The sequence below is a fragment of the Corvus hawaiiensis genome, chromosome 3, assembly GCF_020740725.1.
Source record: "Corvus hawaiiensis isolate bCorHaw1 chromosome 3, bCorHaw1.pri.cur, whole genome shotgun sequence".
Lineage (NCBI taxonomy): Eukaryota > Metazoa > Chordata > Aves > Passeriformes > Corvidae > Corvus > Corvus hawaiiensis.
This window is the reverse complement of record NC_063215.1, coordinates 87,885,948-87,909,082: the sequence shown is the minus strand read 5'-3', so window position 1 is coordinate 87,909,082 and position 23,135 is coordinate 87,885,948. Positions and strand designations below refer to the sequence as shown.

Here is a 23,135-nt window from a genome sequence, read left to right as displayed (position 1 = left end):
AGGTTCCATCAACCAAACAGCTCTTTCACCCTGAAAAGACCCAAGCACATCACTAATCAGGAAATGTGCATATTTGCTGTATTAGTAACACTCTTGCAGCGTTTTTCTGTTTTCTGTTACTTCCAGAGTTCCTGAATTTGACTTTCTTAAGCCTACTTGCATTTATAGCAAAGTAATTTTTGAAGTCATGGGCCTGTCTTCCGTACCTAGGCTAAAGATACTGAAATGACCCAATGGCAGCATCAAGCTAACAAATCATTCCAAACATCTGAACGTGAAGTCATTCTGCTAACAGAAAAAAGGAACAGATGCTGGTGGGAAAAAAGGAAGTTAACTCCACAATTGCTGGCATTTTCCAAACATCCAGCTGAAGGAATGCCGTGGTTTGCGAAGGGCAACGTCCTCCCACTGTGACTTCCCAGTGTTATGAGATTTCCAGTGAGCCCTAGGCTAATTGAAAGCAAGTCTATTTTCAGGGAATTAATTTGAGAGATTCCACATTTCAGACTGTTTCACTAGCAGCCTCCTGAGCTAAGGAAGTCATGCAGTCTTCCCAGACAAAAAGCAACCATGGATCCCAGGCACTGGGAGGGAACCAAATAGCATCTGCTACAGCCTGTTTCAAGGAGCTGGCCTCATAGCAATAATGCAGAACAGTACACAGGAGGTTGCACGAAGCCTTACTGTTGCTCCCTTTCTTTATAGGGCCATGCAGCTGCTTTCCTAGTTTGGTTTGTGAATAGTTTAGAGAATCACAAATCAATTTAGGATGGAAGGGGCCTTGAGAAAAAGGGACCTGCTCAGAGCTAATTTCAAATTTAAATCAGATTGTTCAGGTCATTGTCAAGGTTTGAATATTGAGTTAAATTAAAATGTTGACTGAAACTCAACTTCAGCCACAAACTTCCAAAGCATTGGTAGGAAGAGAAACAATTTGCTGTTGTACCAAAGACTTCACATAAAGTTTAATTCTTCATATCCAGTGTGGTTTTGCTGGCCTTTGCCCTGTGGTTATGAGACACCCTCATCGATTAGCCATCAATACTGCTAATTGTGGGATTGCTTACACTAAGCACTCAAAATCCCACACACCTTCTTCAGCCTCCTACTGCACACCAACTGCTTTTGCTGTTAGGCTATCACACGTGCTGTGAGGGTTACTGTGTGTTTTCCAGACATCCCAGGGAACAGAGAGCAAAAGTAGCCATCCCCACATCCACCCACGCTCCCCTTCAACACTTCATGCAGAGCAGCGAGAAAATCTCTCATGAAGTCACATCCAAGACTCATCAAACTGTGACTCCTTACAAATGGCTTCTCAAATACTGCAGCAAACCATCTTGTGTGTTCACGTCTGCTGCTCCCAGATACAGTATATGGAACAACAACTCTAAAGAAAGGAACTTATAAGGGACACATTAAATGCTCCTTAAAGCTATAAATCCATAACCAAAACAGTTTAATATTCCAAATCAATAACAGACTCTAAGAGTATTTCAAAGAGGAAAAAATAATGCAAGAAGATAAAACAGAAAACAATGCAACTTCAAACCACCCACTTCATTTATTATGGGACAACCACGTGCTTGGCAGTCTTCGTACAGAAAAGATGAACCCCAAAGGGCTTTCGTAGCTCAGAACAGACAATACAAAACCAAAAACCCACACTCAGACAACACAATGGTGTGATCTTCATCTGGCATATTGTATCACTAAATGAGACCAGATGAAGATCCATTCTCTCTCTTCTTTAGGGAATATCTATCATCCCCTGAATACCTCAGAACTGGCTGAATGGCAGATCACAGAAGGATCTAGTAACCCAGGGTCTAGTTAGAGGCCTTTCACTAGTGGTGTCCCCCAAGATTCAATACTGAACCCAGTATTGTTTAACTCATTCATCAATGACTTGGATGAAGGGGCAGATGCCTCCTCAGCTAGTTCACAGATAATACAAATCTGGGAGGAGTGGCTGATACCCCAGAGGGCTGTGTGACCCTTCAGAAGGGCCTCAACAGGCTGGAGAGATGGGCAGAGAGGAACCTCCTGAAATTCAACAAAGGGAAGTGCAGGGTCCTGCAGCTGGGGAAGAATAACCCCATGGACCAGCACAGGCTGGGGGCTCAGCTGCTGGAAAGCAGCTCTGCAGACAACAACCTTGGGGTCCTGGTGGGCGACAAGGTGTCCGTGAGCCAGCAGCGTGTCCTGTGGCCAGGGAGGCCGGCGGTGTCCTGAGGTGCACTGGGATGAGCACTGCCAGCAGGTTCAGGGAGGTGATCCTGTCCCTCTGTTCAGCCCTGGTGAGGCACACCTGGAGCGCTGTGTCCAGTTCTGGGCACAAGAGAGACATGGAGCTGCTGGAGCAGGTCCAGTGGAGAGTAACAAAGATGGTTAAGGGACTGGAGTATCTCTCTTACCAGGAAAGGCTGAGAGAGCTGGGCCTGTTCAGCTTGGAGAAGGGGCAGCAGAGAGGGGATCTTATCAATGCCTATCAGTATCTGAGGGGAGGATGCCAAGAGGCTGGATCCAGGCTCCTTGTGGCGCTGAGCAATAGGACGGGAGGCAATGGGCAGAAACTGATGCACAGAAAGTTCCACCTGAATGTGAGGCAGAACTTCTTTACTGTGTGGGTGACCAAGCACTGGAACAGATTGTCCAGAGAGGTTGTGAAGTTTCCCTCAACAGAGATATTCAAGAATGGTCTAGATGCAATCCTGTGCCATGTGCCCTAGAATGACCCTGCTTGCCACAGATGATCCCACTGCTGGTCTCTTACCCATTTTGTGATTCTGTGATCTCCATGTGTATCTCCTACTTTAAAGCAGGAACCTGAAGAAATGAACTCCTATCTAAATACATCAAGTGTAATGCAGTCTCCTGCTCTTAGAACCTCCCTATGAAGCCTTAAATGCAAAGAAAAGACATCAGGGTTTGGAATAAAAGCCCTGCCAGTTCACTTTAACATAGAAATACTTCACAGAACTGTCTCTCCATCTTAATGAATCAGAAACTACACAGTGCAAAGCCACAGATGCACAGCAGCCCTAGAACAAACAGTAGGTGCAGAAATTTTCACTCACTTCTGAAAGCTTTCCCTAAAGGCAAGGAGGACTCCAGGTTTTATATTTGCATCCATCTTGTCGTTCATCCCTGGTAAGCTACGGTAATTTTATAAAAAGCGGCAAAAGCAGCTTAGATCCCTCCAGCAGATTTCAAAGGATCTTACTCTATATCCAGCTGCACAATATCAAGCTATACTTTTTATGGTGACATTTTGCTGACAATTGAAACCTCAAGGGCAAAACTCAAAGAGACTCTCAAAGAAATAAAAAACCCACACCAGACATGTAGACCTTATCTTCATTGATGTTAGACAGCCAGCATGGGACCAAAAGTGGGAGTTTGTGAAAATGAACTGCAAATGGTATAAAAAGATGGTAGTAAAACCACTAAAAGTTAATGTCCAACTAAGGCTAGGATTCTCAAGAGTATTTCAAAGTCTATGAGGATGCAGCTCTGATCTTAGGAAAAGAGAACTGAATGCAAAGTGATGCTGCTTCTTTGTGAGAGAGGTGTAAATCTCCTCTAGGAGGGCAACTGGGGCACTCTGCACCTGGCCTGCAGCCTCAGTGGTTCACCACTGATCTGTGACCTCAGTCCAGGGGACTTGGACTCCTTAATGACTGTGTAATGCACAAAAGTGCCTTCTACTCTGTCCTTCCTGTTCCTTGCAGCAAGCTCATCAAACGCCAGAAACTTCACCACAAGAACATCTTAGAAGACACATAAGTGCAGTAAAGAAAAAGAATGAACAGTGCTTGAACTGAAAATATATTCAGATATTTCAGAATGTATCTTAAAAAAAAAAAGAAAATGAAAGGGGAAAGGGAAAGGGAAAAGGAAAAACAAAATGAATGCTTTATGCAGCCAAGCCATGTATAAATAGTGCAGGGAAAAGGTATGAGAGGATGGCATGGCCAAAATATTTCCAAAAAGTTTCCTATCTATTCTTTCATTCAGGTGGAGAGAAATACATTTATGCATAAATATAACAATGACAGTTCTTTGAAATGATAAAACAATTTAAATCAAAGACCTTTGGAACCAAGGAGTTTCCTGATTCCTACTTTCATATTCAGTTCACATGTTTTTTTAGTCCTCAGGTAGATGAAAAATACAATTGATAGATATTTTGAAAAATAATTGCAGAGGATGGTGTCATGAAGGATATTCTCTTATTTTCTGCATATTACAGACTATGGTTCAGGTAAATTTTCCTCAGAATTTTTATATCCTCTTTTGCTATTGTGGAGAATCTCTTTCCCATAATAGGAAAAAGTAGAATAAATTTACGGATTATAAGCACGTACTTCTTTTCAGATGCCGTGAATGCCTAGTTCCAGAAAGTTTCAGTGTGCTGCTTATTACCTCACTACTTGAGTTTAAATAATCTCACTTGAGTAGATAAAGAACAATGAACTCAAAGCAACTATTCAAGGATACCACTAAAATCACAAGAGTACAAGGTAACACTGAGATATTTAGGAGATTTCAGCATATTATGAGGATTGAAATTTTTGTTGGGTTTTTTTGTTTGATTGGAAAGAATGTGTATGATACAGCTAGTCCAGTCTGACTCTACTTTGGAAAATAATTTGCTACCAGTGTTTTTCCTCAAAGAAAGACAGAAGTGAAAAAAAACCCTAACTTGTTTAAATCTGCAAAATGTATGTGCTTGTTACTAAAATCTGTTCAGCCAAAGGCTTACAAATTAGTCTCTGGAAGCAGGAAAGGCCATAAAAAGAAAACAACTTGACCTGCTTTCCAACAGCAATGAGTCTAGCAGCTTGTAGGGTTGCTCAGAAGGCAATAAGCGATGGCCCGCACAGTGAGGCCTCGTTCTTAGAAACACAGGCTCCATCCAAAGCATCGTGTGCTGAAGCAGTGCAACACCTGCACTTCCTCCCCTTTTTGGGATCCCAATATGAGCTCATTTATAGATGAGGCAATTCAGCTAAAAAACTGCTTCTTTCCATATAATTATTTGATTGGTATTTAATGAAATTATGTATGTTAGTATCAGCTCCTGGTAAAACAGCACTGAAGAACACTGTTTTTCTGAACTTTGACATCGGAAATTTGCAAATAAATATGTCTGAAATCTTGGTCTAGTGCTTGATCTAATTCCTGAAAAACATATTTGGTAGGAAATCTAGAGAGAGGAGTCACAGAGGTGTCTTATGTAATTCTAAATTTCAGCTGGTGAGACATGAAGATTATTCTAAACAAAACCAGAATAAAGTACCTGAACTGAGTGAGAATGTTATAATTTGTATTTTCTACGTATGGCTTTACTTAATAATATCAGTGGAAGCTCCTGCCACAGAGGAGAAGGCAATCCAAAACATGTACTGGTGGTTGGGGTAGAGTGTCAGGGTGCCATCCATGGTGACTAATCGATGATTCTTCTGATGCAAATCAAGACAACTGCATTTCTCATTGTCCATCCTGTACTGATTAATGGCAAGGTAGAGAACAGCTGAGATTGAGAAGACATTAACATTTTCCAACAGAGCAGCCATTATTCCTTGCAAATAGCTATTCCACAAATGAGAGCAAAGCATTCACTAGAGCTGCTAGCTACAGTTACTCTTTTAGGTCAAATAATTGGTGATTTTTGTTCAATACTATTGATTTCAGATATGAACCCAGAATAGCCAAAAGTGACCAAAGCAAGCATGGCTGTGTAATACTGTGTGAATGCTATCCTGTAGGTATCACTCACAATCATGAAATTTCAGTTCAGAATTCAGCCTCCTTTGATTACTGTGGATTGTTGACTGGTAAGCTGTGCCCCTTTCAGTGCACAGACCTACTTGCTTTCCTCCCTTTCTTCAGAAAGGCTTGATATCAGGAATAGGTGGAATCAGTTTTTTAATACAATAGTGAATTTCTGCCACCACATTGGAATCAAATACCATAAAAGATTACATCTAACATCTGACTGCCAAGATAAATGTGTGTCTACAACAATGACTAATCTTCATTTTTGCAAGTGACATTTGTTTATTTAAGGCAGCCCACTAATCTCACCACCTTTAGAGCAAATCAGGAAGCTCTGACTTTCCATTACTTTTAGACTAGGAAAGGCACCTGTGATTAACAATTGTGAACAGTTCCCTCAGTCTGCACTTCTTGACCTTCTAGTTCATAGTGTTTCCACCTCCCGCATCTCAAAGCATAGGGCCCCTGCTCCCCAGGAAACTCAAAGAGCCCAACATCAGCAAGACAGAGCCCTCTGGGGGGCTTGCCCGGGGTAGCTGGAAGTGTTCTGCCAAGTGAGAAATTGGACCCTTTGTGGCTGAAATTAGACTGCAAATTCTTCAGGGAAAAGGGGGCTTTGCTTTAAAAGGAATCCTGGAACAAGCCTCTCTGTCACTGCAAAACAATGATGATAGGTGGATTAGGTAGTAGGCTAGAGAGAGATGTCATCACCAATCATCTGACTGCCTGTGAGGGAAACAATGAATAACACTGGACAGTTAAGGTTTCAAGTAATTGAAAGTATCTACAATGTAATGAATAGACATGTGGCAATGGTATCCCATTCCAGTTAGCACATCATTTTGGATAGCTGGAGTTCAGCTAACTGAGGTTGCACTACAAATGCATTATAAAGACTTTCCAGTATGCAGCTTCTTTAACTTTGGAAGTCTTTTAGATTCTTATAGCAAATTCACTGCTGTAGAACACAGGGGAAAACAAACAAACAAAAAACCCCAACAGAAACAAAACCCCCAATGTAATGAGTGAATCCAACCAACATATTAAATACATTAAAGTACAAACCTTCCTGCCAAGGCTGACTGGTCCGGGAGGCGAGATGTCTCTAAGACAGCTACAAATAGATCCTCTCCCACCAGAGCTGAAAAACCCAGCTGAGCTGGCCAGCAAAAACGTAAAGCAAACATTAATCACAGCAGCCTGCACTTTCCTTCCACTTGCAAGCTCTGTGTACAAGCAGGAAAAAGGAATGGAGACAGCATTGAAGGCAATTGGCCCTAGACTGCTCTTGTGCACTACTGCTAGCTTTGAGCTATTGCTAGCTCAGAGCCACTGTAATTAATTGATTTCTATTAATTCCCCCCTGTGAAGTTAAAAAACCCCAACCAAGCAAACAAACAAAAAAACCCTGAAGGTAAAACACCCTGATTGGACTGGTTTTCTTTAATTACACAGTAAGAAAGCTCACTGCCCCCCCTTGGAAGAAAAAAGGCAGCAAGCACAGCCTCCAGAAGGACCATGAGCAAGATTTTAGTCTGTCAGGTTCAGTATTGAAATCTAAACCTCCTTTTCCACCTTTTGTTATGCAGACTTATGTTTAAAGACTGATGCTCTCATAGAGCATACTTGAGAAATAAAACTAACCAACAAACACACCACACCTTTTTCCTCCTAACATTTGTGGCCAGTAAATACATACTCTTGGTCTTATGCTCATTCCCAACTGTGTGTTTCCTAGAGCAGCAAAACTTTTCCAAGGCACCATTACTGCAGAAGTTCCTTGTTTAGAAGTTTCACAGCAATGATACAACTTATCCATTAACTTGGCCATCATTCTGCCAGCAACAAAATATTAGTGTGATTCATCAGCCTCTGATTTATTTCTCCTTTACTGGTTTGTCAGAAATTTGAAGACCTTGAATGGAGAAGTGTTACATGGAAAATGATACGAGCAGGTGCTCCTCGCTTTCCAGTGCAACGTGGAACATTTCCTACAGACTCTGGAATAATGAACCACCAAGTTTTAAGACATCACTATTGTGTACTGTTATTGGTATTGGAAGACATCCTGAAAGACTTCAGCAATACTTTTTCTATTTTAAGCAACCTACAAAAGTTTTTAAAAACCTTAATGCAATTCCATGATAGTTGTTCTTTCAGCTCAAAGAACAAACAAGCCCCCCAAAACCCCCGCAGGCCCCAAACAAACAATAAAACAAAGAAACACCAAACATGTAAAAGATTCAAAATGGGACAGTGTACTATTTTAAGATGTTAATGTTCTCTTCAGAAATCACATGTGCGTACATTACTTATCAGAAAATTGTGCCATATCCATGCTGATAAAAATCCTTCCATCACTTATTCATGTTCTTGAGTAAACAGTAGATAAACACAAAGCTCAAATCAAGATGCAATTATGAACATGCACACAGAATTTATTGCTGAGGACAACAGTAGTACCTTCTTTTTGCTGCAGTAAATCTGCCATTTCTTCTCTGGAGGGAGTGCAAACATAGCCTCTCTGTTCTTGTCTGTGAGATCCAATTCATCCTGGAGATTGTGAAAAAGAAAAACAGAAAAAAAAAAAAAAAACAGTCAAGAGCTGCATTGGTAACTTCTAATAAGTTGAGAGGTTTCTGGAATGTTTGACTAGCCTTCGATCAAGAGGACGCAGTGGCTCCCAAAGACTCCAAAGATTATTGGTTTTGTGATGATTTCCTGTCTACCTTGAGTTCTCCCTGTCAGAGCATAGCCTACAAAGAGAGGCAGCCTGAACAACTCCCATGTCAAACTCCCATTACTAATGATCAGTCAAGGATGGGAAGGATCACATGAAAGGGATGAAGTGAAAACCTCAAAGCACTAGATTATGTGACACAGACATTCTTTATGACACTTTCTTATTCCTTATGAGAAAGGCTAAAAGTTTCATACATCTTTTTTTCCTGGACAGCAGTACCAAATTGCTCTTCCATAGAAAGGGAATAGTTGAATTTCTCTCTCTTTCAGGCAAAGACCTCATCAGCAACCTACAGGTTGAAATGTTTTTCCAGATGTTTGTCCTCTAAACCACACAGTCCCCATCAAAGACACCCAGCATTTCAGACATAAAGGACATAACTCCATAGTGTCACATCAGGTTGATCAGAGCAGCACATTAAGTCCCGGGTAAGTTCAGTAGAACACACCCTCTTATAGGTGAGCCAAGCTTACATTAGTAAAATGAAGGATAATGCTGTGATCTGGAACTGACCGCCAAATTCCACAGCTTCAGTTATTCCTCTGTAAAAGGTGTATAACAAAAGACTCTTTTTCTATACGTCTCTAAAACTATCAAACCAGAGACTGCTACTTCCTATGTATAAATTCACTACTGACCAGAACACGGCTCCAATCAAAGCTGCCAATTTTAGGTGCTAATAAAGGGAATTAAACAAAACAGAATGGTCTTCAGAGCAAGCAGACTGCATGAGGAAGATGTCTAAATTAGAGTTTCAGTAATATAAAGAAAATCTTCCATAAATGTTTCAGTGAATCTGTTTTGGCAGGGATCTGGTTTTTTTCCCTGTATATTTGAAATATTTGGAGAAGGAAGTGTCCAGGGGTCCAATATCAAGATGACATTGTGGCACTAAAATGCTGCACACACAGATTCTGGCACCCACACTAACCTTGTCCAAGCAGAGACAATACCTCTTTAACTCAGCCCAACAATGGCTCATTTGGAAAGCGTTCAGGGCTGGGAAACTTGTGAAAACAGTGAGCAAAATTGCACACTGAGCCTGGTAGCGGCTGCTGACAGATTTAAAAGCCCATTGAGATTTAAGCTGCAAAAAGGTACAAAAGAAATGCAAACAGTAACAAGGCGAGGTCAGTGCCAGCAGCCCAAGGTAGAAGAAGCTGGAGGGTTATTTTAAACAAGAAGAAGTTTAAAGGGAAAAAAAAGAAATTAGCTGTGCAAAAAGAGTGCAAACCATGTGGAAATGTTTAGTGTGAGTTTCCAAACAAGGGGGCAGCCAAGCAAGGCAAGGAGTTTTATCCTTGCTATACACAATTAGAAAACTCAGGCCAGGATCACATTCTTGGGGGGAGAGGGAGAGTGAAACTACATGTAAGGCCTTAAGACAAGCAAAGGAATGCTGTTAGAGGTCAAGCATGTGGAAGGGAAAGGAGGGGCAGATAGGGAATCAGAAATGCCAGGTTTGGAAGAACCACCATTGAGGCAAGAATACACATGAGCTGTCTGGGCTCAGCCGAATTCTTATAAAAAAATATGATTGTTTTATCGACCTGTTTAATAAATGATCTTACTTTTTTTTTTTTTTAAATACAGTGCAGTTTATTTGGCTTTCTAATCCTAGTGCTCTTTCTGGAGTCTGCTGGCAGATCAGACAAGCAGCAGAAGCTCTGCACAGAAGGTGTGCACTAAACTGAATGAAGATCTCAATCAATACAGTTCAAGACAACCATATCATCAAAAGAATGCACCTATTGACTAAAACCACCCTGAGGACAGAATTCTGACATTGCAGCTTCTAGACACTGTCCTGGATACTGGCAGTATCAGGGATATAAAGATAAACCTGCTTTTCAATGGGACAACAAAAATATGCAACTTCCAGTCACATAATTTTGCATCCTGATAACATGACATGCTTTTCAGGACAGAGGCCAAGAAAGTTAGTTTGAAAGGACGGAAGATCTAGAGAGAAAATAGTGCATCCCACATTACTGTGACTCAGGAGGTTAGAGGAAGCTGAAAGAACTTTAGAAGTCATCACATTAGCTCAGGTAGCATAGTAACAAGGAAACTGTTCAGGGTTTCCAGGGATAAGGGGACACCAGAGGTAGACCCAAACACACCTGCCTGGAAAATAGCACACGGAAATAGGCTTACCCTTAATTTTGAAAGTTAGTGTTTGTCTTTGTTAGGAGGTAAAATGCTGGGTTCTAACCCCCAGATCAGATGGGCAGGTAGGAAACAGGAGTATTCAGCAGGGAATGAAACATCTCTAGAACGCAAAGCAGCAGTCAGGTTCCTCAACTCCCTTTCCTGAAGTTTTCAGCAAGTATGCTCCTTCACTGAGAAGAAGAAAGGAGTGGGAAGAACTGAAGAGGCCTGCATGTCCTCATCTACCCACACCATCAATCAAAACCCACCCTATAAAAAACCCAATAAATCCCTGCAAAATACAAGAGACATGAGACCTTCTTCTGGAACTCTCCAAATCATTTTACCTCTCCCATTCCCATTCTATAAAAGATGAACAAAAGATCACTGTGACTGCACAGGAAAACCATAGATCTAGCTAAGAAAGAAGACCCTGAATTAGGCAGGCTGTTTTTCTGGTCTGACCCAGGATCCTAACAGACCCTGGCACATAAGGAAACCTGCTGCCTTGGAGGGAAGCAGGAGGAACAACAGAAAAAATAAATTTCAGAAGGGTAATTTGGTTCATGAACCAAATTTGTCATTCTGACCCAATGACAGAAGCAGATCTGCCAGCATACAGAAATTCGGACTGTAGAGTTAGCTCAGTGATGGCAAGTGGCTACTGAAAAAAGAAAGGAATTGCCAAATTTGGCAGGAAAGTGGAAAAATGACAAACTGAATGCAGTCATCAAGACTGGGGTTGGAGCCAGACTAAGGAAGCCAATGTGACTGAATGCCCAGAGAGCAAATGTAAAGGGCAAGAAAAAAAGGGTCAGTCAAAACAAAGCAAGGAAAACTCTCTCCTCCAGCACCTGTGCAAGTTGTCCAACAGAAACATAGTAAGTCCCCTTCTACACCTTGGATGGGCAGCTTGGTTCCAGCAATTCATGTCAGCGTGACCCTGCCCAATGGAGCTCAGCCACCTGGCTCTTAAAAATACTTGAAGTTACATGAAACACAGATTAAAAGGATATTTGCCAGGCTGCACTGAGGAAGATGTAAAGTATTCCCAGTTAATATTGCTTACATTTCTCTCCTTTATTTATTTCCTATTTTGTTTTAGTGGTAGTTAATTCAGCTAATTTCACTTTTTTGTGAGCATTTTATTTACTTACATAGATTGAATTTCAATGATAAAACATTTAAAAAGAACTGGAATTGGATTTGAGGTTCAAATACTTCCAGTCCACTTCTCAGGCCAAAAGAGAAGATGGCCTCCATTCAAAATGGCTACAGCCCAAGGAAATAAGAGACAGAGAGAAAGAAACGGAACAAGAAGGAGGAATGGGTAGGAAACATAAATCCAGTATTTTGCAGGATTTAAAACCACATTATGTCCCTTGTTTTTGGGAACGTTTATCAAAGCATGAAAGCTGGATTTGATGCTGGGCAGCCACCAGCTCAGTAATGATTCTCAAAGCTCCAGAAAAGCATTTCTCACCTAGACAGGGCAGTACTTTTTTTAGTGACACAAAATGAAATTAATAAAGAGAAAAAGTGAGATTTTGGTAATGTAGAAGAGTGGTTCACTTGCAGACAGACCCACCTCTCTGTTAAAGGAGAACCCTTAACACCTACCAACATGCCTGCCTCTCTGTAGGAGAAACCTCAAGGCTGTAAGTACACAGAGAATCACAGCTTCTGGACTCCAGCATCCCTTGATTTGAAGTCAGGATCATGGAGGCCAAGAGCCCCATATTTGGGATATCCGGACACTCATGGGAGGAGGTATCATTCTAGTTGTCCCAAGTCCATTGGCTGCTGGACTTACTGATCATTGAGGAGTTTCACACTGACTTAAGGTCAGACAGCTGCTTCATTTTGTAAAATGGAAAAACCAACAAACCAAAACAACCAACCAACCAACCTTTGCAGTCTGGTGGGTTGTTTTGTTGTTGTTGATGTTTTGTTTTGTGTTCATGAATGTTTAATGAGTCATGCATAGCATTTCCAGCATTATGAAACCCAGACTCCTCATATGTTTACTGCAGGCAATAACTTGATTAATATGGGCATAACAAATATTTTGCCAGAAGGAAGAGGAGTTTTGCTTATTTTCTTATGTTCAGTTGGATAACTGTCTTGTTTTATCAATTTCTTATAATTTCAACTACAGAGAGTTGCATTACACTTTTAATTTTTACCTGTAGGTCACGGTTTCCCTTACTTACAGAGCTTTTGGGAAAATATCCTGTCTATAAGAATCCCGCCCCCCCCCCGGCCTGTGTTTCACATTTAATTGCTATTCTTATGACTGAGAGACATTAATGACATATAAAAGCATATTCTGATATTTTTAAGTTTATTTCTGCCTACAAACATATTCAGGCAATTATTAAAGCATTATTAAAAAATGAAATGTTTTGTCATCCTCAAATGGAATAGCTTTGACATGAAATCACCACAGAATCCAACACTAAGACATAATACATAGGCAAATAGACTTCAACACTTCCACTGTTCAGAGATGCCCATTTTGACTGTCTGATTACAGCTCTGTTGCACTGATTTAACCAATGGGTACTCACTTACTTGATGGGTACTCAAGCAAAAGGACAGCTAAATCATGGCATTAACAGGCTACATGGGAACCAGATCTTCAGATGGCACAAACTGGCAAAGCTCTCCAGAAACTCTACTCTCATTTGTTAAACTCAAAATGGAAACTTAAGAACTTCCAGAACATATGAGAGCAGCAGTTACCTGATCTGTGACCAGCACCAAAATTTACAGAAGGCTGTGTGAAACCCCACAAAATACAAAGCCACAGAGACGGCTCTGTAGACGGTCAAACGCTTCCCAAATCCCTTCCTCAAACAACCTGGCTGATTTTGTGATCCAGGTGAGTTAACATCCCTTTCAAGATGGTGAGAACAATGGTATTTGCAATAATTTTTTGTGCAGTTTGCTCCATCACAGCAGCATTATCCTTAATGGTTCTTTGTGACTCATCCAATGGGGCAAACTGAGACAGTGGGTATCTGGATGCCTTTACACACTCTATGACGAGCTTCACAATGTGAAGACTACTTATTTTAATAACTTGCTTGCAATGCTCACTTCAAAAATGTAGGTTCCAAGGGTATGTTCATTTTCACATTATACCTTGCACTGTATGAATTCTAGTTTAATACACTGCTCTTACCTTGCTTCTTGTTCATATTCCTATCCCATTTTTCTCTTTTTCTTGTACACATCCACCTTTTCTTTTTCCCTTCACAAATCTTTTTCTCATTCCTTGACCTTTTTCACCTGTCAAGTACAAATGCACTCTCCCTCATCCACCTCATCAATCATTCTCTCTCTGTCTCTTAACAGCGTCAAATCCACCCAACTCACAAAATTAATTATAATGTACTGCTGCCAGTATAAATTCCCCATATAGTATGATAGCTATTGCCTCAGGTTCCTTAAGGTCATTTATATAGATGTCTATCACCATGTCCCCAAAGAGACCACATTCCAGTTCCACCAATGCTCCCAAGTGGCTTAGCACAGCTGACAGCCTTGTGCTCTGAACGAATTTGTTTAAATCTTGTACGAAGTAAACAATGACTATGACACACCATGGGATGCTATCCAGCATCCACTGGCAGGCCACAGAGAAGGTACATGTTCATGTGCAATCACTTCGAGGGGATAGTTGATGGTGGGTTAATCAATACTGAAATGCAACTCAAGCAAACATGGAATAAAATGCACTGACATGCCTGGGACTTTAGAAGAAAGAGAAGCAGTGGAAAGAGATTGGGGCAAGGTTGTCAGCAGCACACTACAAGCTTTTGGAATAGAGAATCCTATCCAGCATAACTTCTACAAATTTAAAAAATGGACTGAGTAGGGCCACATTTCTAACACATGACTGAAAGCTACGTTTTCACATTAACAACAGCCCCAGGAACATTTATATTTCTGTTCATGCTGCCTGCGCCAGGTTCCATGGGCAAATAACAAGCAGTTTAGTCTGGTGGCTCACAATCAAGCTGTGCCCACCAAAAAGGGAGTAGCAGAAATGCTCTCCTCATAAGTCCAGAGGCAGTTCTCCAAAAAGCTGTTTCAGAGATAAGTGCCGTGAATGAATAAAGTAATGAACTAAAATAATCTTTACTCAGATCTCAGTCTCTTTGCAAAGAACTTAGGAATCCTTCAAATAGAAGAGATAAACCTTCCCTATTTAATCACTGTGCCTACCTCCAGGGGACAGTATAGGATTGTTCCCCTATAGTTTTCCGTCCACTGCTTTGTTCATTCCAGCTCTCCAGGCTGACATGTAAGAGGTAGCCTGCTGGAAGGATGCTCATTTCCAATGCTGAGGAGGTCGATGAGACATTCTGAAAGACTGCCTGTCCGAACGGCCTGTGAGTGAGGTTCATTTGACTGTACAAACCACCTACACTCCAGTACAAACTGGAGCAGTGAACAGTGCAAAAGTCTTTGATCAGTCAACAGCATTACCACCCACACAGCCAGCACATCTCCAGGTGAAACACACTGGTTGAAAGCTCCCCCTTGGGCACCTGATATATGTGCTAACTCCACAGATAACCCATGAAGAAAAAGCAAGAAGAAACCCAAAAAAAGCCAGTCCCTCCCCTCAAATTCTTCCGTCTCATCCTAACCCTTTGAATTAAAAGCAGCCTTTGTAAACCACACAGAAGCACCACACTGTGAGAAGCATGTAACATTTTGATCAGTTTTACAAATGATAAGAATTAGGTGCATCGAAGTAAAACATCATTGAGTTTTTACGTATTTGCACACACATAGTATGCGTATGTGCAGATATGTACGCCACTCACACCTTGCACACACAAGAACTACACACATAAGGCATATCACATAACATCTGCCCATGCCCACAATGTTGTATCACTACATTTGTGCATTAGGAAACCACTGCGCACACGCGAATTGCTAACACAGCCTGTTGGCAGAGGAAGCAATGTTTACATTTCAGCTACCGCCACGGATCTGACTGTAAAGCAGAGAAGCAGACAAACAAAAGGCTGCGATTCCCATTACACTCTTTTTTCCTCCTTGCTTTTTCAAAAAAGTTGCAGCTTTAAAAAGCCTTCAGTACTAGGGGCCCAAATCTCTTGATTCTCAGTCATAACAGTACAAGACAGAAAGCACCTGATGTTTACATACTGAAAGATGTGTTTCTCCTCTACCCTGCCAACACAGAAGTTACTCATTCTTAAGGCTTAGCAGCAGCATAAAACTTACATCCATCAAGGGCACTGTTTTTTGGTGGAGAAATTCTTTACACAGAAAGTCAACTAACAGGCCTCCCCCAAACACACCCCTCATTATACTGCTTTCTTTTTCCCTTCTTAATCATTGGTTAATTGCTTCCTTGTTCCCTGGAGAAGAGCTAAATCCTGTCCCGCTCCTACTCCTCAAAGTTCTCTGTGACTTGACAGCATACAAATACACATAACCAGCAAGGCCTATTGTGGCAGTCCCCTCTCACAGGCCACTTGAAACAGCATCTGCTGTTCATTTTTCTGTCCTTCACAGGCAAACCACATGCATGAGGCAACAATCTGCTGGGCCAAACAGAAAGAGAAAGAATGAGGAAAACCAGTACCTCTTCATGCAACAACACACACAGCTGTTTAGAGAGAGAAAAAGATCCAGACTCAGACACACACTCTCATATGCAGGGCTATAATACAGGTAGAGCAAGAGGGACATTACATGGATACAGAGGGGCATATGAGGACAGTAATGTAAAACAGCTGTCTATCATCACTGCTTTTGCTGTTAAGGTGCGCTGCATGTCCATGTCAGTGAATTTAAATGAGCCCAGTGAGTGGGACAGGGATGAAGACTGAATAGTCAGGCTAATGTCTAATCTAAAGCCCTGCTGCTGCAATTTAAGCCTATTACTTCCGGCCCTATCAACCACTAATGTGGTAAGCAGATTTTTTTCCTTCCTCTTGATAACAGTTTTTGAGGCTGTTAAAGACTGTTGTAATGTCCCTCCTCAGTCGCCTTTCTTGAGGCTAAACAAACCCATCTCTTTCAATCTTTCTTAGAGGCTATGTCCTCTGGATCTCTCGTTCCTCTTCTAATTGACTTCTGGCCTCCACCCGGTCAAAGTACATCTTTCTTGAATTGCACAGTTCAAAAGTGGGGACTCTGTTCCAGCTGAGACCTTACCAAAGCTGAGTGCAAATTTTATTTCATGCATCTTCCAGACCGCACTTCTGGTTATATACTCCACATATTCCATATAGTCAATGACCTCTTTTTTCTTACAAAAACCCTCAAAACCTACATAACTTATGTTCACTCATGCTCAACTATAATCCCTAGATTTTTCTCTGAAAAATTGTACCTGGCTGCTTTCCATCCTGAATTACCAGACTTGCTATTAAAAGGAGTTTTAACTGTCTGCATTGAATGCCATCATTTCTTCACACAATTTTTCCACCTTATTTTAAGCTTATCTTTTAACATACCCGCAGTATGGATATGTGCCTAGTGACACACTCTAGAGAGATGTGCTGCTTACTGGGGGCTCATACTGGGGATATCACTGTGAGACTACCAAGCCTCGTACGGTCTATTATCCACTGCTGTTGTTTCATGTGGGCACAAGTGATATGACCAGGAGCAGTCTGAGGAGCATCCAGAAGGACTACAGAGCTCTGGAAGCTGTGGTAAGGGACTCTGGAGGGCAGGTAGCTTTTTTGTCAATTCTCGTGGTCAAAGGGAAGGGATTTTAAAGACCAGTTCAATCTGGTAAATCAACTAATGGCTACAGGACTGGTGCCACAGCCATGTGTTTGGCTACTCAGATCATGGGATTCATTTTGAGAAACCTAGTCTGCTGGGGCTGACAGGGTCCATCTGTCAGAGAAGGTGAAGAGCATCTTCAGTTATCATGCTGCCAAGCCTGGGAAGAGGGCTTTAAACTAAAGTTGCTGGGGAAGGGGATCCTCAATCCATCCACTCCTACCAGTGGGGATGTATGAGGAGCTGACTAGGAGCTTATGGGTCAGGATTAAAGGGAGGACAGGCACAAGTGACATTATAGGGGGAGTCTCTCATGGGCTGCCTGAGCAGGAAGCCCTTCTGTGGCCAGACAGGAGCAGCCTCGCAGCGACAAACCCTGATCCTCCTGGGGGACTTCAACCACTCTGATACCTGCTGGAGGGACAACACAGCAGGGCATAAGAAATACCAGAGTTTCCTGGATTACACTGATGATAATTTCCTAATAGATGTGCTCTGTATTTCACCATCCTGTCAATTAAATGAAAACACCAAACAGAACTCCATCTGTAATACCACTCCTTGATAAATTTTTTCACTGTGACAGATTACAAGTCCTCTAGTACAAGTGACAAATTTACCTCCACATTGTGATTACATACATGGTATAAATACTTCTCTCAAACAGAGCCTATAGTATCAGTAGATATAACACTAAATAAAAATAAAATCTGCTGTTTCAGCACAGTGCCCATTTTCCAACCCTTATTTCCTTTCCTTCCCCTCCCCTCATTTCCTCCCTCCCTTCCCCCTCCCTGTGCCAGGGTTTGTTTTTCATGCCAAGGTCCTCTAGCTGAGACCCCGTATGGGAAGGTAGTTGTGGGAAAGGTTATTAGGAAACTGCCACCTAAACTGCTACTTTTCCGGCTTCCCAACCCTCTCCTTCCCTACAAAGTCCTCTCTGTTCTAATACTAATGAGTTCAGAGGAGGTTCCTAGGCTGGAGCAATTCACAGTTTGGACTGTGCCAAAGCACACAGGCACACACCTCTTTGATCACTTCCTGCCCAAACACAGTCCTGCTGGCTCAACCTTCAAAATGTGGGCTGGGGATTGATGGCTGCTGTGCCAAAGGCAGGCTGAATTTCCAGGGGCGCCAGTGCCACCTACTCCTCCCTCCCACCTTTATCCTCTTGTGTGCATCCTATTTGCCATATGCCCCTATAGAGGAAAACAAGGGTAAGTCAGAGCTTGGCTGACCTTTAAATCTCTGATAAAATATTACGTAAAAGGGCAGGAGGAACTGCGAGGTTGGTTAAGAATTTAATGAGCAAAATTAACATCTTGTTGAGCTTTGGTTGTGCAGCTTAGAAACACATGCTCAAGCTTATATGCAGGGTAAACTCAAAGGAACTCCAGTAAATCAACATCATTTTTGGCAGAAGTTCAGGTTTACACAGATAAAAGCAAAACCAGAAGCTAGCTTTAGTTCTTCACTTGCTCTCTGAGTTATTATTCCAAATTTGGTAGTGCAAACCAGAAATCAGAATGCCCCTAACTCCATTAAATTGAGTGGACTTACACCAGTGGAAAATATTAATTAAATAACCTCTTTTAAATTGTAAAAGACTAAACCTCTCAGCTTAACCACTTCTAACAGTGACTCACTCTACAATCTACAGCACAGATTTCAGACACAAAATAGACTGAGAAGTTTATCAGTCTCCTTTTCACTATTTGTTAACTTCTACTTCAATAAATAGATTATCTGTATTTACTACTAATCAGTCCAGACCAGCTAGAATATCATCCACATATGAGGCTTCTGTTATCTCCTCAGGGTCGAAGTGGAGGAAAATTCCACAATTCTCTTCCCTCACATAAACAGAGTATTTCCATGTCAAACAGTGAATTGAAGGCATGACATTATATTTGGTTATTCACTCACACCCTGTCCTGTCTCATTGCTCAAGTATTCTGATAATCAGAACAGAAACTACTGCACTGACATCACTGGGCTTAAGAAAACACCAGCTAAGATGTTTTTCTCTCAATGTTTCTAACTAAAGAAATTATCAGAAATGTTCACAAGATACAGCAAAAAGAATAAGAAAAGAATGAGCATGTGCCTTGCATTGTCTACTAACAACAAATGATAATTGCATTTACTATCTAGTTAAGCATTTGTAATCCCAAAGCTCTCCCACATCATTAATGTATAAGCCAACAACTTCACACCAACCAACAAACTCGTGCAGCTGTTCCTCTCTATTCAAGACGCAATGCTGAAACACAGCCACTAAAGCACTCCCAATGGATTTTCCATGACTCAGGGATCTCCCTGGACACCTTCCAAACTGAGAAACTGCAATCTGCTTTCCCCTTGTAATTTCCTTTGGAGAAGTTATTCTTCAAGCCTCCACCTAGTAAACCATCGCATAACACTGTTGTGCACGCTGCTAACCTTTTCCAAAGGCTGTTAGTGTGGGCAGTCTTGCCCTTTATGTGGCCTACAAATGATGGGAAACTGCAAAATTAAAAGACGCCCTTAAGTGTTTTTAATGTAAAAGTGCATAGAATATACAAAGGTTGACTAGGGCCTCTTTGCATACACCACTGCGTCTACAGGAAGGCAGTAGAGTCTTGCATCAGATTGTCCCTAAAAAAAGAACAAGTAGATAAGAGCAGAGCAATGTCTATGACAGGAGGCAGTGATAGAGATTTGCTGCCAAGTTCTTCAAATACAATACATTTGCCACTGGAAGACTCCTGTACTGCCTATAATGTACATGTGCTTCATCTTTTCAGCACCTTTTCAATCTGGCTACAATGCTGTATCAAAACTGGCTTAAGAAGCATTACTATTCCCTGTGTCACACAAGGGAACAAACTCACAAATGCATGAATTTAGTAGTGTAAACTTGCAGGGGTAGCTAGGAAAATACAATGTTCTTGAAAGGTTTTCCTCCCATCAAGCTTAGAGACAACAAGGTACCTAATGTTAAAAGCTCGGGGTTAATGCTGTTTCAGTGCCAGGTGGAAGGCATCTGTCTGTACTTCCTCAGAGTAAAAAACACAAACCAGAGCAGCTGTGGAGGCAGTCCGGTGTGATGAGTGACAGAAAAAGCACCTTCTGACACTTGCTTTCCATGTGCTGCTCCCACTTGGTGCTGAAGGATGAACAGAAGGACCTCTCCTGTATTTAGTGACACCAAAATCTTCCCCTTACCTAGTGTGGAGGAAGGTGCCAGGAAACTGCTGACCTGAAAACCTTGTACCCTAAAAAGGTGCTACTCCATCCACCTCACCTGTAGCACCTTGTGCTCCCCACTTTGAAGTCTTGCACACCAGGCAAATGACAAGAAGAGGTCATTTCCTTTCAACACTGAAAGAGCCCCCTGAACAATAAACAACCTTGAGTACTGTTTGAAGATAGAATCCACCTATCCACAAAGACATGACATAATTACAAACCCTTTTCCCCTACTCTCCTTCAGGCTGTATGATACACTACCTGAGCAATGATTATATCTGATATAAACTGTTACTAGGTGAGCAACGACAGAAACTAATCTTAGTCAACATATTAAACAGATGATACTTCATGATTGTTATCTTCTTCTCCATTGAATTATCTTATTTTGTTAACAGTTCCTCTTAAACCCCAGCTACAGTCTACCTCCATAAGGATAACTACTATCCAGCAAGACACATCCCATCCTGTTTCTCAACCTTTTCCCTTCACTGGAAAATTTCACTGCAAAATTTCACTGCTTCCCCAGCTTCAGGTGAGGAATTATTACAAATTACTGCAATTTTATATATTGGATCCGGCTTCCCCTTTCTTGCTGACATCAGCCTAAGTATCAAAACAGACCTCCTACAACATCTCAGATCCAGCCCTTCCTCTATGAGCTGCATAAGAAATAGACATCTGTCAGTCAACCTCCCTTCTTCACCGTGCATGTTCATTCACTTTAAAAACACAGTCAAAAGATTATCTTGGCCTAGCATTCATCCCGTATCACCTCCATCTTTGCAATCGGTCTTCACTCTCCCTTCAGCACCACAGTTATTTCATTTGTTGTGTCTTTTTCTTCAACACTTTGGAAGACACTGTTCCTCCTTATCACAATCTCCTGTCCAGTTGCAATCTGGCCAACATGGTCCTTGCAACACATAGTACTTTCCTCTTGTCATTTCTCACAGATGCATTTCCAGGTGGCACCTTCTCATCCCATATTACCTTTCTTATCTGATTTATAACAATCTCTCACCTTTCCTTAGCAGACCAAATTTAGATTCAAATATTCTCTCCAGAAGGTGAGGGATGAGGTCTTAATAATAGATTTCTAAGCCATCAAATACAACTCTGAAAATCATAAAACACTAATAAAGAGAATTAAAGGATAGAAACCACAGAAGGGCAGGAATCATACTCAGAGAAGCCATTCCAAAATGTTGAGGCAATAGGACATCCCTGTAATGCTGCTGTTTATGCTATTTCTAATGAAGAGAGCCCACTCTAAGTCAGCAGGCAAAGTGGCAGGAAATATATGAAAATGGTGGTTCAATTCTAGGAAAAGGGTAGAAAATTGTCTATTCTATATCCATCCAAGCATAGCTGGAAAAGCTCCAGAAAGCTGAAATAAAGATAAGTTAATTTGATCCTTCCAGCTAGCTAGTATGACTCCTGCTATCAATATCATCTGTGTTTTATCACTTCAGCAGCCCTCAGGCTCACCAGAAAGTTGCTGACTCTTTGTTATAGCCACAGTGGAACACAAAAGCATTCAAATATTAATTATGCCATACTAAGGAAATAGGCCAGAGTAGAGCTTTATGTTATTTTTTTCTTTTTATGTTACGCTGCTTAACACTTGCAGATATGCCAAAACATGATAGTATTATCAAATCAGGTGATGCAGGTGTTAGAAACGCGTGGACACAAGATTTCTGAACATCAAGCCTTATCCATGATTTCATGGTTAGAATATCATGACAGCTCCCAAGCATTCAATAGAGGAAAGAAATAAGATTGACAACTTAGCACATCCATCCTCTAGTGGTAGATCTGTTCTTTCCCCTCCTGCATCCCAAGCTACGTATCTGTTGTGCTCCCAAAATCCAGTACTTCTCCTCTTTTGCCCTGGATGCAGTACATGCATTTCCCTGCATGTTCCCATGGAACAATAGCATTACCCTGTTAAAAATATGTAGACCTGTGAGATCTTTCTCAGGTGTTTCATGTCTACTGTTAAGCAAATCATTCTCAGAGCACACTCAAACATTCCCTTCAAGTATTCCAACCGTGACCACGACCCTTCCCACTTTCCAGAAAGGCAGTCAGTATGCTCTCCTTGGGATATTCAGAAGTCAACAACCACCACAGATGCAGAAAATATCACACAGGCCACAATGGAGTCAATGGTGAACGATGTAACTCTGCTACTGTCTTCAGTGAAACTGAACTGGTTTACATTGGGTACATCTGTCCATAGTAAAGCAGCAACATCTAAAACACAATGTATGCCTGTACAAAATCCTTAAAACTACACAGCTACTTTGGTAACACCCCCAGCTTCTTCACACCCAAAATCTCGCACGTAAGACAAGGTCTGGATTTACATTTGTTTACACAACCCTACTGATTTCAGACATGGAGTGTGAGACCTGGCTCCCATCTCATGCTC

At 41.5% G+C, this 23,135-nt stretch overlaps 1 protein-coding gene across 7 annotated transcripts in view; it reads right to left on the bottom strand.

Annotated features, from left to right (window-relative positions):
• DAAM2 (dishevelled associated activator of morphogenesis 2) overlaps positions 1-23,135 on the bottom strand; it is a 204,208-nt gene that overhangs the window by 90,131 nt on the left and 90,942 nt on the right. For all 7 annotated transcript variants that reach the window (XM_048296264.1, XM_048296265.1, XM_048296262.1 and 4 more), the window contains one exon: positions 8,248-8,337. In XM_048296264.1, the coding sequence (XP_048152221.1) occupies positions 8,248-8,337 (90 nt within the window). The remainder of the gene's footprint in view (positions 1-8,247; positions 8,338-23,135) is intronic.